Source organism: Oncorhynchus masou, chromosome 25 (genome assembly GCF_036934945.1).
Source record: "Oncorhynchus masou masou isolate Uvic2021 chromosome 25, UVic_Omas_1.1, whole genome shotgun sequence".
In the NCBI taxonomy this organism is placed as follows: Eukaryota; Metazoa; Chordata; class Actinopteri; order Salmoniformes; family Salmonidae; genus Oncorhynchus; species Oncorhynchus masou.
The window spans coordinates 1,148,561-1,165,502 of record NC_088236.1 but is presented as its reverse complement, the minus strand read 5'-3'; the positions used below and the strand labels follow the sequence as shown (position 1 = coordinate 1,165,502).

The following is a 16,942-nucleotide window of genomic DNA, read 5'->3' as shown; positions in this document are numbered from 1 at the left end:
TATGACTATATTACTATGATATGACTATATTACTATGATTTGACTATATGACTATATGACTATATTACTATACTATTACTATGATATGACTATATTACTATGATATGACTATATTACTATATTACTATGATTTGACTATATGACTATATTACTATATTACTATGATATGACTATATTACTATATTACTATATTACTATGATATGACTATATTACTATGATATGACTAATATTACTATATTACTATACTATTACTATGATATGACTATATGACTATATTACTATATTACTATGATATGACTATATGACTAATTACCATACTATTACTATGATATGACTATATTACTATATTACTATACTATTACTATGATATGACTATATGACTATATTACCATACTATTACTATGATATGACTATATGACTATATTACTATACTATTACTATGATATGACTATTACTATACTATTACTATGATTTGACTATATGACTATATTACTATACTATTACTATACTATTACTATGATATGACTATATGACTATATTACTATACTATTACTATACTATTACTATGATATGACTATATGACTATATTACTATGATATGACTATATTACTATATTACTATACTATTACTATGATATGACTATATGACTATATTACTATGATATTACTATGATATGACTATATTACTATGATATGACTATGATATGACTATGATATGACTATATGACTATATTACTATACTATTACTATGATATGACTATATTCCTGGGATATAGTATTACTCTACTAGTACTGGTAGAGATCTATGACATGGGGCCGTGTGTTCAGGACAGCCACATAGCGCTCCACCTGGCTGTGAGGAGGTGCCAACTGGAGGTGGTCAGATGTTTGCTCCGTCACCCTTGCCCCGTCGACCATCAGGATCGCCACGGCAACACGCCGCTGCACATCGCCTGTAAGGACGGCAACTTGCCCGTTGTCACGACGCTGTGTGCTGCCAAAGCAACCCTCGACCTTCCCAACAAGGTAGAGATACTATATGTCATTAATCAATTGACCAGACTACCCAGCAAGGTAGAGATACTATATGTCATTAATCAATTGACCAGACTACCCAGCAAGGTAGAGATACTATATGTCATTAATCAATTGACCAGACTACCCAGCAAGATATCTATTATTATCAGTCCCTCAATCTGCCAATCAATTCATCAGTCAATCAATCAACAGCATTACTTCCCATTAAACCATGACAGACTTCAGACTCAAGGCTTCATATCTCTCTCTGCTAAACAGGACTCGTATATAATCCCATTATAACTCACCTTCTGGTTCTGGTACCAGCGTTGTGATATTCATGTATTCTGAGACTGGATTGAAGCCATTTCTGTTTTTGTGCAGATCTTTCCCCCCTAAAGGATTGTGGGAGGTGTGTCTGAAAGCCTGAGCGTCTTGTATTTATTCATTTTGAGATCTGCCGTGAAATATGATTGGTTTCCTCAAGCTGGTAGCGACAGGTCTGTTTGTCAAGTAGAGGGAAATGATTCTTGTTGAATTGAAATGTCTGGTCTGATTTTCCTCTTGAATTCATGTAAACACGACGGTGATGCGTGCTATTGGTTAAGCCCTGTCTGTGTGATGCGTGCTATTGGTTAAGTCCTGTCTGTGTGGTGCGTGCTATTGGTTAAGCCCTGTCTGTGTGGTGCGTGCTATTGGTTAAGTCCTGTCTGTGTGGTGCGTGCTATTGGTTAAGTCCTGTCTGTGTGGTGCGTGCTATTGGTTAAGTCCTGTCTGTGTGGTGCGTGCTATTGGTTAAGTCCTGTCTGTGTGGTGCGTGCTATTGGTTAAGTCCTGTCTGTGTGGTGCGTGCTATTGGTTAAGTCCTGTCTGTGTGGTGCGTGCTATTGGTTAAGTCCTGTCTGTGTGGTGCGTGCTATTGGTCCTCGTTAGGAGGCATCCATCAGACTGGGTTAATAATTAGTTGAATCAGTCAGATGAAGTCTGGTTTCTGCTGTTGAACTTCTTTTGCTTTCCTCCTTACTTTACACTTCACTAACTGTACCAACGTCACGCTCTGATGACCTCTAACCTCTGTCTCTCTCCAGTATGGCAGGACACCTCTCCACATGGCAGCTATCAACGGTCTTCTAGAAGTAGTCTAACCCCTGACCTCTAACCCCTGTCTCTCTCCAGTATGGCAGGACACCTCTCCACATGGCAACTATGAACGGTCTTCTAGAGGTAGTCTAACCCCTGACCTCTAACCTCTGTCTCTCTCCAGTATGGCAGGACACCTCTCCACATGGCAGCTATCAACGGTCTTCTAGAGGTAGTCAGACACCTGACCTCTAACCCCTGACCTCTAACCTCTGTCTCTCTCCAGTATGGCAGGACACCTCTCCACATGGCAGCTATCAATGGTCTTCTAGAGGTAGTCAGACACCTGACCTCTAACCCCTGACCTCTAACCTCTGTCTCTCTCCAGTATGGCAGGACACCTCTCCACATGGCAGCTATCAACGGTCTTCTAGAGGTAGTCAGACATCTGACCTCTAACCTCTGTCTCTCTCCAGTATGGCAGGACAACTCTCCACATGGCAGCTATCAACGGTCTTCTAGAGGTAGTCTAACCCCTGACCTCTAACCTCTGTCTCTCTCCAGTATGGCAGGACATCTCTCCACATGGCAGCTATCAACGGTCTTCTAGAGGTAGTCTAACCCCTGACCTCTAACCCCTGACCTCTAACCCCTGTCTCTCTCCAGTATGGCAGGACACCTCTCCACATGGCAGCTATCAACGGTCTTCTAGAGGTAGTCAGACACCTGTGTGTAGCTGGGGCCAATACAGACGTCGTCACCAATGTAAGATATTTAAGCAATAAGGCCCGGGGGGGCGTGGCATACGGCCAATATATCACGGCTCAGTGCTGTTATTAGGCACGACGCAACGCGGAATGTCTGGATACAGCCTTTAGCCATGATATGTTGGCCATGTACCACGAACTCCCGAGGTGCCTTATTGCTGTTATAAACTGGTTACCAGCGTAGTAAACTGGAATGTTGTGTCATACCCGTGGTATACGGTCTGGCATTCCTCGGCTGTCAGCCAATCACCAAGTTTATATTAACCTTGATATCACACCTTTCTTTAAGCACTTCATGAGGCTTTGTTTCTGGGACAATTGAAGGTACCAACACATATCTCTGTGGAACTCCACATTACATTCATACAGCACCTTTCAGAGTCTCAAATCAAAAACTAAAATGGAAACTAGTGGGTTGATCTGGAACTCATCCCTACTGTACAGTTACATCCCTACTGTACAGTTACATCCCTACTGTACAGTTACATCTATACAGTTACATCTGTACAGGTACATCCCTACTATACAGTTACATCCCTACTGTACAGTTACATCCCTACTGTACAGTTACATCTATACAGTTACATCTGTACAGTTACATCCCTACTGTACAGTTACATCTATACAGTTACATCCCTACTGTACAGGTACATCCCTACTGTACAGTTACATCTATACAGTTACATCTGTACAGTTACATCCCTACTGTACAGTTACATCTATACAGTTACATCCCTACTGTACAGGTACATCCCTACAGTTACATCCCTACTGTACAGGTACATCCCTACTGTACAGTTACATCCCTACTGTACAGTTACATCTATACAGTTACATCTGTACAGTTACATCCCTACTGTACAGTTACATCTATACAGTTACATCCCTACTGTACAGGTACATCCCTACTATACAGTTACATCCCTACTATACAGTTACATCCCTACTATACAGTTACATCCCTACAGTTACATCCCTACTATACAGTTACATCCCTACTATACAGTTACATCCCTACTATACAGTTACATCCCTACAGTTACATCCCTACTATACAGTTACATCCCTACTATACAGTTACATCCCTACTATACAGTTACATCTGTACGGTTACATCCCTACTATACAGTTACATCCCTACAGTTACATCCCTACTATACAGTTACATCCCTACTATACAGTTACATCCCTACTATACAGTTACATCTGTACAGTTACATCCCTACTATACAGTTACATCCCTACTATACAGTTACATCCCTACTATACAGTTACATCCCTACTATACAGTTACATCCCTACTATACAGTTACATCTGTACAGTTACATCCCTACTATACAGTTACATCCCTACAGTTACATCCCTAATATACAGTTACATCCCTACTATACAGTTACATCTGTACAGTTACATCCCTACTATACAGTTACATCTGTACAGTTACATCCCTACTGTACAGTTACATCCCTACTATACAGTTACATCCCTACAGTTACATCCCTACTATACAGTTACATCCCTACTATACAGTTACATCCCTACTATACAGTTACATCTGTACGGTTACATCCCTACTGTACAGTTACATATATACAGTTACATCTGTACAGTTACATCCCTACTGTACAGTTACATCCCTACTGTACAGTTACATCCCTACTGTACAGTTACATCTATACAGTTACATCCCTACTGTACAGTTACATCCCTACTGTACAGTTACATCCCTACTGTACAGTTACATCCCTACTATGCAGTTACATCCCTACTGTACAGTTACATCCCTACTATACAGTTACATCCCTACTATACAGTTACATCCCTACTATACAGTTACATCCCTACTGTACAGTTACATCTATACAGTTACATCCCTACTGTACAGTTACATCCCTACTGTACAGTTACATCCCTACTATACAGTTACATCCCTACTATACAGTTACATCCCTACTGTACAGTTACATCCCTACTATACAGTTACATCCCTACTGTACAGTTACATCCCTACTGTACAGTTACATCCCTACTGTACAGTTACATCCCTACTGTACAGTTACATCTATACAGTTACATCTATACAGTTACATCCCTACTATACAGTTACATCCCTACTGTACAGTTACATCCCTACTATACAGTTACATCCCTACTGTACAGTTACATCCCTACTGTACAGTTACATCCCTACTGTACAGTTACATCCCTACTGTACAGTTACATCCCTACTATACAGGTACATCCCTACTGTACAGTTACATCCCTACTGTACAGTTACATCCCTACTATACAGGTACATCCCTACTGTACAGTTACATCCCTACTGTACAGTTACATCCCTACTGTACAGTTACATCTATACAGTTACATCTATACAGTTACATCCCTACTATACAGTTACATCCCTACTGTACAGTTACATCCCTACTGTACAGTTACATCTATACAGTTACATCCCTACTGTACAGTTACATCCCTACTATACAGTTACATCCCTACTATACAGTTACATCCCTACTATACAGTTACATCTGTACAATTACATCCTTACTATACAGTTACATCCCTACTATACAGTTACATCTGTACAGTTACATCCCTAATATACAGTTACATCTGTACAATTACATCCTTACTATACAGTTACATCCCTACTATACAGTTACATCTGTACAGTTACATCCCTACTGTACAGTTACATCTATACAGTTACATCTGTACAGTTACATCCCTACTATACAGTTACATCTGTACAGTTACATCCCTACTATACAGTTACATCTGTACAGTTACATCCCTACTATACAGTTACATCCCTACTATACAGTTGCATATGTACAGTTACATCCCTACTATACAGTTACATCTGTACAGTTACATCCCTACTGTACAGTTACATCCCTACTATACAGTTACATCTGTACAGTTACATCCCTACTATACAGTTACATCCCTACTGTACAGTTACATCTGTACAGTTACATCCCTGCTATACAGTTACATCCCTACTATACAGTTACATCCCTACTATACAGTTACATCTGTACAGTTACATCCCTACTATACAGTTACATCCCTACTTTACAGTTACATCTGTACAGTTACATCCCTACTATACAGTTACATCCCTACTGTACAGTTACATCCCTACTGTACAGTTACATCCCTACTTTACAGTTACATCTGTACAGTTACATCCCTACTATACAGTTACATCCCTACTATACAGTTACATCTATACAGTTACATCCCTACTGTACAGTTACATCCCTACTATACAGTTACATCTGTACAGTTACATCCCTACTATATAGTTACATCCCTACTATACAGTTACATCCCTACTATACAGTTACATCTGTACGGTTACATCCCTACTATACAGTTACATCCCTACAGTTACATCCCTAATATACAGTTACATCCCTACTATACAGTTACATCTGTACGGTTACATCCCTACTATACAGTTACATCTGTACGGTTACATCCCTACTGTACAGTTACATCCCTACTATACAGTTACATCTGTACAGTTACATCCCTACTATATAGTTACATCCCTACTATACAGTTACATCCCTACTATACAGTTACATCCCTACTGTACAGTTACATCCCTACTGTACAGTTACATCCCTACTATACAGTTACATCCCCCTTTTCTCTCTCCCTCTCTGTCCCTCAGGATGGTAAAACAGCAGAAGATTTGGCAGTGCAGGAGCAGCAGGAGCATGTTGCTGTGTTGCTGGTTAAACTGAAGAAGGTACTACCACACATCTCTGTCGTCCTCCACCTTACATAGATTATTTTAAATTATTTTTTTATTTAATCAGCCAAGTCAGTTAAGAACAAATTCTTATTTTCAATGACGGCCTAGGAACAGTGGGTTAACTGGTCTAGGAACAGTGGGTTAACTGGTCTAGGAACAGTGGGTTAACTGGTCTAGGAACAGTGGGCTAACTGCCTGTTCAGGGGCAGAACGACAGATTTTTAACTTGTCAGCTTGGAGATTTGATCTGGCCCAACACTCTAACCACTTGGCTACCTGCCGCCCCTTTAACCTCAACCTGCATCAGACCAGCATGCCATGCCAGGTCCCATGCCAGGTCCCATGCCAGGTCCCATGCCAGGTCCCATGCCAGGTCCCATTCCAGGTCCCATTCCAGGTCCCATTCCAGGTCCCATGCCAGGTCCCATGCCAGGTCCCATGCCAGGTCCCATGTTACATCCCTACCAGTTACATCCCTACTGTACAGTTTCCCATTCCAGGTCCCATGCCAGGTCCCATGCCAGGTCCCATGCCAGGTCCCATCGTTTTTCTCTCTCGATCGCTCTATCAATTCAATTCAAAGCAACTGAAAAAACTATAACAAAACAACGACAAAAATCACATATTGAATTACACACACAACACATTTCAAGAGAATAACAACGTTTAAAATATGTTAGCGGTTGAACGTGTAGTATAACATTTAAAATGTTACATCAGATTTGTGGTGTTGTGACCACGTGCAGATAGTACAATGTGAGAATGACGGGTTAATAAATAGATGAATATAAGTTTTATTTCCATTGGTGTTTCTGACCCACTGGTCGACCTTTCCTTGTGGCAGCAGGTCACACTGAGTGCGGTATTCCACCTTCTGAATTGTCCAAATTATATTGGTTTTCAGATGATTTGTGGGTTTGAATTGAATCTCTCTCTGTTCCTTCAGAAAGTATAATGTCAAAGTGGAATCATGTTTTTCGCTTTAATTTTTCTGAATTTAAAATATTTGTTTTGTCACTGGCCTACACACAATACCCCATAATGTCGAAGTGGAAATATATTTTGTTTTAATGTCTAAACCCCTTTACTTTTTCCACATTGTGTTGTGTTTAAAATGTTTAAAATTGATTGTTTTGTTGTGTTACTGGCCTACACACCCCACAATGTCAAAGTTCACATTTTTGCAAAAAAAAATAAATGAAAAGCTGAAATGTCTTCAGTCAGTATTCAACCCATTTGTTACGGCCAAAATCAGTTCAGGAGTAATAATGTGGTTAACATAATAAGTTGCATGGACTCTGTGGACGACTCACTCATCTCTGTACCCCACACATACTGTTGAAGTCGGACGTTTACATACACCTTAGCCAAATACATTTAAACTCAGGTTTTCACAATTCCTGTCATTTCATCTTTGTCAAAATTCCCTGTTTTAGGTCAGTTAGATTCACCACTTTTTTTTAAAGAATGTGAAATGTCTGAATAATAGTGGAGAGAATGATTTATTTCAGATGTTATTTCTTTCATCACATTCCCAGTGGGTCAGAAGTTTACATACACTCAATATGTATTTGGTAGCATTGCCTTTAAATTGTTTAACTTGGGTCAAATGTTTCGGGTAGCCTTCCACAAGCTTTCCACAATAATTTGTGAAATAATCTGTCTATAAACAATTTTTGGAAAAATGTAAAATGTCCTAACCGACTTGCCAAAACTATAGTTTAACAAGAATTTTGTGGAGTGGTTGAAAAACGGGTTTTAATGACTCCAACCTGAGTGTATGTAAACTAGTTTTAATGACTCCAACCAAAGTGTATGTAAACTAGTTTTAATGACTCCACCCTAAGTGTATGTAAACTAGTTTTAATGACTCCAACCTAAGTGTATGTAAACTAGTTTTAATGACTCCAACCTAAGTGTATGTAAACTAGTTTTAATAACTCCACCCTAAGTGTGTGTAAACTTCCCACTTCAACTGTACAATTATTTCAAACACAGATTCAACCACAAAGACCAGAGTGGTTTTCCAATGCCTCACAAAGAAGGGCACCAATTGATAGATTGCTTTAAAAAAATGTTTTCCCGACATTGAATAGCATGGTGAAGATATGAATTACACTTTGGATGGTGTATCAATACACCCAGAATACAGGCGTCCTAACTCAGTTGCCGGAGAGGAAGGAACTTGCTTTTGTTATTGGTCCATATAATAATGATATGGTACAAAATATATGAATTGTAATGAACCGCTGTTGTATTATTTAGCATCTCTGAAAGTGCTTTACATTGTAGAGTAACTCACCTCATCCATTTGACTAGTTAAATGCACCTTCCCTCCTTCCCTCCCCCATACTCCCTCCCTTCCCATCTTCCCTCCTTCCCTCCCCCATCCTCCTTCCCTTCCTTCCCATCTTCCCTCCCTCCCTTCCTTCCTTCCCATCTTCCCTCCCTCCCTCCCTATCTTCCCTCCCTCCCTTCCTTCCTTCCCATCTTCCCTCCCTCCCTCCCTCCCTATCTTCCCTCCTTCCCCTCTTCCATCCCTCATTCCCTTCCCTCCCTTCCCTCCCTCCCTCCCCCATCCTCTCTCCCTCCCCATCTTCCCTCCTTCCCTTCTCTCCCTCCCTCCTTCTCTTTCTCAGCATATGACAGAAGGGAAGTGTCCCTTCTCTCCCTCCCTCCTTCTCTTTCTCAGCATATGACAGAAGGGAAGTGTCCCTTCTCTCCCTCCCTCCTTCTCTTTCTCAGCATATGACAGAAGGGAAGTGTCCGTTCTTTAAAGTTTCCACCGCTACCTCAGGTCTATGGTAGTATTTCTCATCACTCAATATTTGTTATGTGATCTGATGTTCCCGACCCCTCTCCAGAACAACCATAAAGGCAGCTACATCCAGGCTCTGCGTCCCACCAGCACCCCCCAGCCTCGGGTCAAGCTGAAGCTGCTGGGCCACTGTGGCTGTGGGAAGAGCTCCCTCCTAGAGAGTCTGAAGTGTGGCATCCTAAGGGGCTTCTTCAGGAGGAGACGACCACGGGGCAACAACACCCCACGACACCCCAACTCACCCATGGATGGCAAGGCTGCAGGTTGGATTCACACACACACACACACACACACACACACACACACACACACACACACACACACACACACACACACACACACACACACACACACACACACACACACACACACACACACACACACACACACAGGGGGACACACACACAGGGACACACACACACAGGGACACACACACACACACAGGGACACACACAGGGACACACACACAGGGACACACACACACACACACACAGGGACACACACACACAGGGACACACACACACACAGGGACACACACAGGGACACACACACACACAGGGACACACACACACACAGTATGGTAGTATAGTAAACAGTCAGTATAGTGTAGAGACAGTATGGTAGTATAGTAAACAGTCAGTATAGTGTAGAGACAGTATGGTAGTATAGTAAACAGTCAGTATAGTGTAGAGACAGTATGGTAGTATAGTAAACAGTCAGTATAGTAAACAGTCAGTATAGTGTAGAGACAGTATGGTAGTATAGTAAACAGTCAGTATAGTGTAGAGACAGTATGGTAGTATAGTAAACAGTCAGTATAGTGTAGAGACAGTATGGTAGTATAGTAAACAGTCGGTATAGTGTAGAGACAGTATGGTAGTATAGTAAACAGTCAGTATAGTGTAGAGACAGTATGGTAGTATAGTAAACAGTCGGTATAGTGTAGAGACAGTATGGTAGTATAGTAAACAGTCAGTATAGTGTAGAGACAGTATGGTAGTATAGTAAACAGTCAGTATAGTGTAGAGACAGTATGGTAGTAGTGTATTGTGCTTCCTCTTTTGAACCATGATTGAGAATGGCACCAGAGGCTGCGGATGCCATTTCATGTGCTCATAGCCAACTGTCCTATTCAATATTTTTTCGCATTTTTTTGTAACTTATTTTGTACATAATGTTTATGTTACTGTCTGTTATGACCGAAAAGAGTTTCTGGATATCAGGACAGCGGTTACTCACCTCAAACTGGACAAAGATTTTTCTTTAATGAGTCTGACGCGAAGGATTTACTGCTTCTCCGAGACCATTCGAGTCTATCCTACCAACGAGACATTAACTGACATAACCTCTTTCAAGTACTTGGGAGTATGACTAGACGCTACACTGTCCTTCTCTCAGCACATATCAAAGCTGCAGGATGAAGTTAAATCTAGACTTGGTTTCCTCTATCGTAATCACTCCTCTTTCACCCCAGCTGCCAAACTAACCCTGATTCAGATGACCATCCTACCCATGCTAGATTACGGAGACATAATTTATAGATCGGCAGGTATGGGTGCTCTTGAGCAGCTAGATGTTCTTTACCATTCGGCCATCAGATTTGCCACCAATGTTCCTTATAGGACACATCACTGCACTCTATACTCCTCTGTAAACTGGTCATCTCTGTATACCCGTCGCAAGACCCACTGGTTGATGCTTATTTATAAAACCCTCTTAGGCCTCACGCCCCCCTATCTGAGATATCTACTGCCTGTCCTGCCAGTCACCTTCTGTTAAAGGTCCCCAAAGCACACACATCTCTGGGTCGCTCCTCTGTTCAGTTCACTGCAGCTATCGACTGGAACGAGCTGCAACAAACACTCAAACTGGACAGTTTTATCTCAGAATCTTCATTCAAAGACTCAATCATGGACACTTACTGACAGTTGCGGCAGCTTTGCGTGATTCTGTGCCCAATAATGTTTGTACCATGTTTTGTGTTGCTACCATGTTGTTGTTACGTTGCTACCTTGCTATGTTGTTGTCTTGAGTCTCTCTTTATGTAGTGTTGTCTCTCTTGTCATGATGTGTTGCAGCCTTGCTGTGTTGTTGTCTTGGGTCTCTCTTTATGTAGTGTTGTCTCTCTTGTCATGATGTGTTGCTACCTTGCTGTGTTGTTGTCTTGGGTCTCTCTTTAAGTAGTGTTGTCTCTCTTGTCATGATGTGTTGCTACCTTGCTGTGTTGTTGTCTTGGGTCTCTCTTTAAGTAGTGTTGTCTCTCTTGTCATGATGTGTTGCTACCTTGCTGTGTTGTTGTCTTGGGTCTCTCTTTAAGTAGTGTTGTCTCTCTTGTCATGATGTGTTGCTACCTTGCTGTGTTGTTGTCTTGGGTCTCTCATTATGTAGTGTTGTCTCTCTTGTCATGATGTGTTGCAGCCTTGCTGTGTTGTTGTCTTGGGTCTCTCTTTATGTAGTGTTGTCTCTCTTGTCATGATGTGTTGTTGTCTTGGGTCTCTCTTTATGTAGTGTTGTCTCTCTTGTCATGATGTGTTGCAGCCTTGCTGTGTTGTTGTCTTGGGTCTCTCTTTATGTAGTGTTGTCTCTCTTGTCATGATGTGTTGTTGTCTTGGGTCTCTCTTTATGTAGTGTTGTCTCTCTTGTCATGATGTGTTGTTGTCTTGGGTCTCTCTTTATGTAGTGTTGTCTCTCTTGTCATGATGTGTTGTTGTCTTGGGTCTCTCTTTATGTAGTGTTGTCTCTCTTGTCATGATGTGTTGTTGTCTTGGGTCTCTCTTTATGTAGTGTTGTCTCTCTTGTCATGCTGTGTTGTTGTCTTGGGTCTCTCTTTATGTAGTGTTGTCTCTCTTGTCATGATGTGTTGTTGTCTTGGGTCTCTCTTTATGTAGTGTTGTCTCTCTTGTCATGATGTGTTGTTGTCTTGGGTCTCTCTTTATGTAGTGTTGTCTCTCTTGTCATGATGTGTTGTTGTCTTGGGTCTCTCTTTAAGTAGTGTTGTCTCTCTTGTCATGATGTGTTGTTGTCTTGGGTCTCTCTTTATGTAGTGTTGTCTCTCTTGTCATGATGTTTTGTCCTACATTTATATTTGAAGTCCCCGTCACCACAGGAGACCTTGTGCCTCTTGGCCGTCAGAATGTGTTCTTAAATGACTTGCCTAGTTAAACAAAGGTGAAGTAAACACTCAATAAATGTTAAATAAACATTAAATAGAGGTTCAATAAAGTTTCAATAAAGGTTAAATAAAGAATAAAGAATAAAAATTCAAATAATGTGTGGCCTCTTCCCTTTGGACCCTTCAGCCATTAAAGGGTCCAATTTAATGCTGTCTCAGTCCCTACTGGGTCCCAGCACTGACTCTCCTGGAACCAGAAGCACCTTGCTGTCATCCTACTGCATGTTATCTAGACAGTCTACCAGCACTGCCTGGTCCTATATATATACACTGCTCACTGCTCAAAAAAATAAAGGGAACACTTAAACAACACAATATAACTCCAAGTCAATCACACTTCTGTGAAATCAAACTGTCCACTTAGGAAGCAACACTGATTGACAATAAATTTCACATGCTGTTGTGCAAATGGAATAGACAACAGGTGGAAATTATAGGCAATTAGCAAGACACCCCCAATAAATGAGTGGTTCTGCAGGTGGTGACCACAGACCACTTCTCAGTTCCTATGCTTCCTGGCTGATATTTTGGTCACTTTTGAATGCTGGCGGTGCTTTCACTCTAGTGGTAGCATGTGACGGAGTCTACAACCCACACAAGTGGCTCAGGTAGTGCAGCTCATCCAGGATGGCACATCAATGCGAGCTGTGGCAAGAAGGTTTGCTCTGTCTGTCAGCGTAGTGTCCAGAGCATGGAGGCGCTACCAGGAGACAGGCCAGTACATCAGGAGACGTGGAGGAGGCCGTAGGAGGGCTACAACCCAGCAGCAGGACCGCTACCTTCACATTTGTGCAAGGAGGAGCAGGAGGAGCACTGCCAGAGCCCTGCAAAATGACCTCCAGCAGGCCACAAATGTGCATGTGTTTGCTCAAACGGTCAGAAACAGACTCCATGAGGGTGGTATGAGGGCCCGACGTCCACAGGTGGGGGTTGTGCTTACAGCCCAACACCGTGCAGGAAAGCAGGTTCACACTGAGCACATGTGACAGTCTGGTGACGCCGTGGAGAACGTTCTGCTGCCTGCAACATCCTCCAGCATGACCAGTTTGGCGGTGGGTCAGTCATGGTGTGGGGTGGCATTTCTTTGGGGGGCCGCACAGCCCTCCATGTGCTTGCCAGAGGTAGCCTGACTGCCATTAGGTACCGAGATGAGATCCTCAGACCCCTTGTGAGACCATATGCTGGTGCTGTTGGCCCTGGGTTCCTCCTAATGCAAGACCTCATGTGGCTGGAGTGTGTCAGCAGTTCCTGCAAGAGGAAGGCATTGATGCTATGGACTGGCCCACCCGTTCCCCAGACCTGAATCCAATTGAGCACATCTGGGACATCATGTCTCGCTCCATCCACCAACGCCACATTGCACCACAGACTGTCCAGGAGTTGACGGATGCTTTAGTCTAAGTCTGGGAGTAGATCCCTCAGGAGACCATCCGCCACCTCATCAGGAGCATGCCCAGGCATTGTAGGGATGTCATACAGGCATGTGGAGGCCACACACACTACTGAGCCTCATTTTGACGTGTTTTAAGGACATTACATCCAAGTTGGATCAGCCTGTAGTGTGGTTTTCCACTTTAATTTTGAGTGTGACTCCAAATCCAGACCTCCATGGGTTGATAAATTTGATTTCCATTGATCATTTTTGTGTGATTTTGTTGTCAGCACATTCAACTATGTAAATAAAAAAAGTATTTCATAAGAATATTTCATTCATTCAGTTCAAGGATGTGTTATTTTAGTGTTCCCTTTAATTTGTTGAGCAGTGTATATTGTTTATTTTATTTTAATCTCAGGCCCTCATCCCCGCAGGAGGCATTTTGCCCTTTGGTTGGCTGTCATTGTAAATAAGAATTTGCTCTTAACTGACTTGCCTAGTTAAATAAAATAAATACAATTTAAAAAAAACCTGTGATAGCTTATGTTTCACCGAGTCGGGGCTGAATAACGACATGGATAATGAAGGATTAATTAAAGATAAAAGCTGGCTGTGTTTTCCATCGGCAGGACAGAACAGCTACGTCTGGTAAGACAAGGGGTGGGGGTTGTGTCTTTTTGTCAGTAACAGCTGTTGCTCGATGTCTAATATTAAGGAGGCCTGAGGTAGAGTACCTCATAATAAGCTGTAGACCACACTATCTACCAAGAGAGTTCACATCTATGTTATTCATAGCCGTCTATTTACCACCACCCAGAAGCGGCGCTCCTAGTGGCCGGGACTTTAATGCAGCCACACTTAAATCAGTTTGACCAACTTTTTACCAGCATGTCACATGTGCAACCAGAGAAAAAAATCCTAGACCACTTTTACTCCACACACAGAGATGCATACAAAGCTCTACCCCGCCCTCCATTTGACAAATCTGACCACAATTCTATCCTCCTGATTCCTGCTTACAAACAAAAACTAAAGCAGGAAGGACCAGTGACTCGCTCAATACGGAAGTGGTCAGATGACTCAGATGCTACACTACAGGACTGTTTTGCTAACACAGACTGGAATATGTTCTGGGATTCATCCAATGGCATTGAAGAGTACACCACCTCAGTCATCAGCTTCATCGATAAGTGCATTGACGACGTCGTCCCCACAGTGACCATACGTACATATCCCAACCAGAAGCCATGGATTACAGGTAACATCCACATCAAGCTAAAGGCTAGAGCTGCCGCTTTCAAGGAGTGGGATAAGAAATCCCTCAGATAAACCATCAAACAAGCAGAGTGTGTAAGGTCCAGTACTGGGGCTTCCTGCCATCCAGGACCTCTATAATAGGCAGTGTCAGAGGAAAGGCCATACAATTGTCAGAGACTCCAGTCACCCAAGTCAAAGACTGTTTTCTCTGCTACCGCACGGCAAGCGGTACCGGAGTGCCAAGTCCAAGACCAAAAAGCTTCCACCCCCAAGCCATTAGACTGCTGAACAATTAATCAAATGGCCACCCGGACGATTACAGTACCCCCCCCTTTTGTTTTTACACTGCTGCTGCTCGCTGTTTATTATCTATGTATAGTCACTTCACCCTACCTACATATACAAATGACCTATAACCTGTACTACTGTTTATTATCTATGTATAGTCACTTCACCCTACCTACATATACAAATGACCTTTAACCTGTACTACTGTTTATTATCTATGTATAGTCACTTCACCCCTACCTACATATACAAATGACCTTTAACCTGTACTACTGTTTATTATCTATGTATAGTCACTTCACCCTACCTACATATACAAATGACCTTTAACCTGTACTACTGTTTATTATCTATGCATAGTCATTTCACCCTACCTATATGTACAAATGACCTTTAACCTGTACTACTGTTTATTATCTATGTATAGTCACTTCACCCTACCTATATGTACAAATGACCTTTAACCTGTACTACTGTTTATTATCTATGCATAGTCATTTCACCCCTACCTACATATACAAATGACCTATAACCTGTACTACTGTTTATTATCTATGTATAGTCACTTCACCCTACCTACATGTACAAATGACCTTTAACCTGTACTACTGTTTATTATCTATGTATAGTCACTTCACCCTACCTATATGTACAAATGACCTTTAACCTGTACTACTGTTTATTATCTATGTATAGTCACTTCACCCTACCTACATGTACAAATGACCTTTAACCTGTACTACTGTTTATTATCTATGTATAGTCACTTCACCCTACCTATATGTACAAATGACCTTTAACCTGTACTACTGTTTATTATCTATGTATAGTCACTTCACCCTACCTATATGTACAAGTCACAACCTGCTACTGTTTACAGAGATGGCCGCACCCTACCGTTCCTAGGAAACTATGCAGTTTTTTGTTTTTTTTTACGTGTTATTTCTTACATTAGTACCCCAGGTCATCTTAGGTTTCATTACTACAGTCGAGAAGAACTACTGAATATAAGATCAGCGTCAACTCACCATCAGTACGACCAAGAATATGTTTTTATCTATGCGGATCCTGTGTTCTGCCTTACAAACAGGACAACGGAATGGATCGCATGCAGCGACCCCAAAAAACGACTCCGACAAGCATTTCGCTACACTCGCATTAACATCTACTAACCATGTGTATGTGACAAATAAAATTTGATTTGATTTTGATTTGATATGTACAAATGACCTTTAACCTGTACTACTGTTTATTATCTATGTATAGTCACTTCACCCTACCTACATATACAAATGACCTTTAACCTGTACTACTGTTTATTATCTATGTATAGTCACTTCACCCTACCTACATATACAAATGACCTTTAACCTGTACTACTGTTTATTATCTATG

General features: G+C 41.6%; 1 protein-coding gene across 1 annotated transcript in view; it reads left to right on the top strand.

Moving 5' to 3' along the window:
- Window positions 1-16,942, top strand: part of dapk1 (death-associated protein kinase 1) — a 185,911-nt gene that overhangs the window by 147,855 nt on the left and 21,114 nt on the right. Inside the window, 4 exon segments of the mRNA XM_064937941.1 lie at window positions 829-1,026; window positions 2,764-2,862; window positions 6,554-6,631; window positions 9,502-9,718. Of these exon segments, the coding sequence (XP_064794013.1) occupies window positions 829-1,026; window positions 2,764-2,862; window positions 6,554-6,631; window positions 9,502-9,718 (592 nt within the window).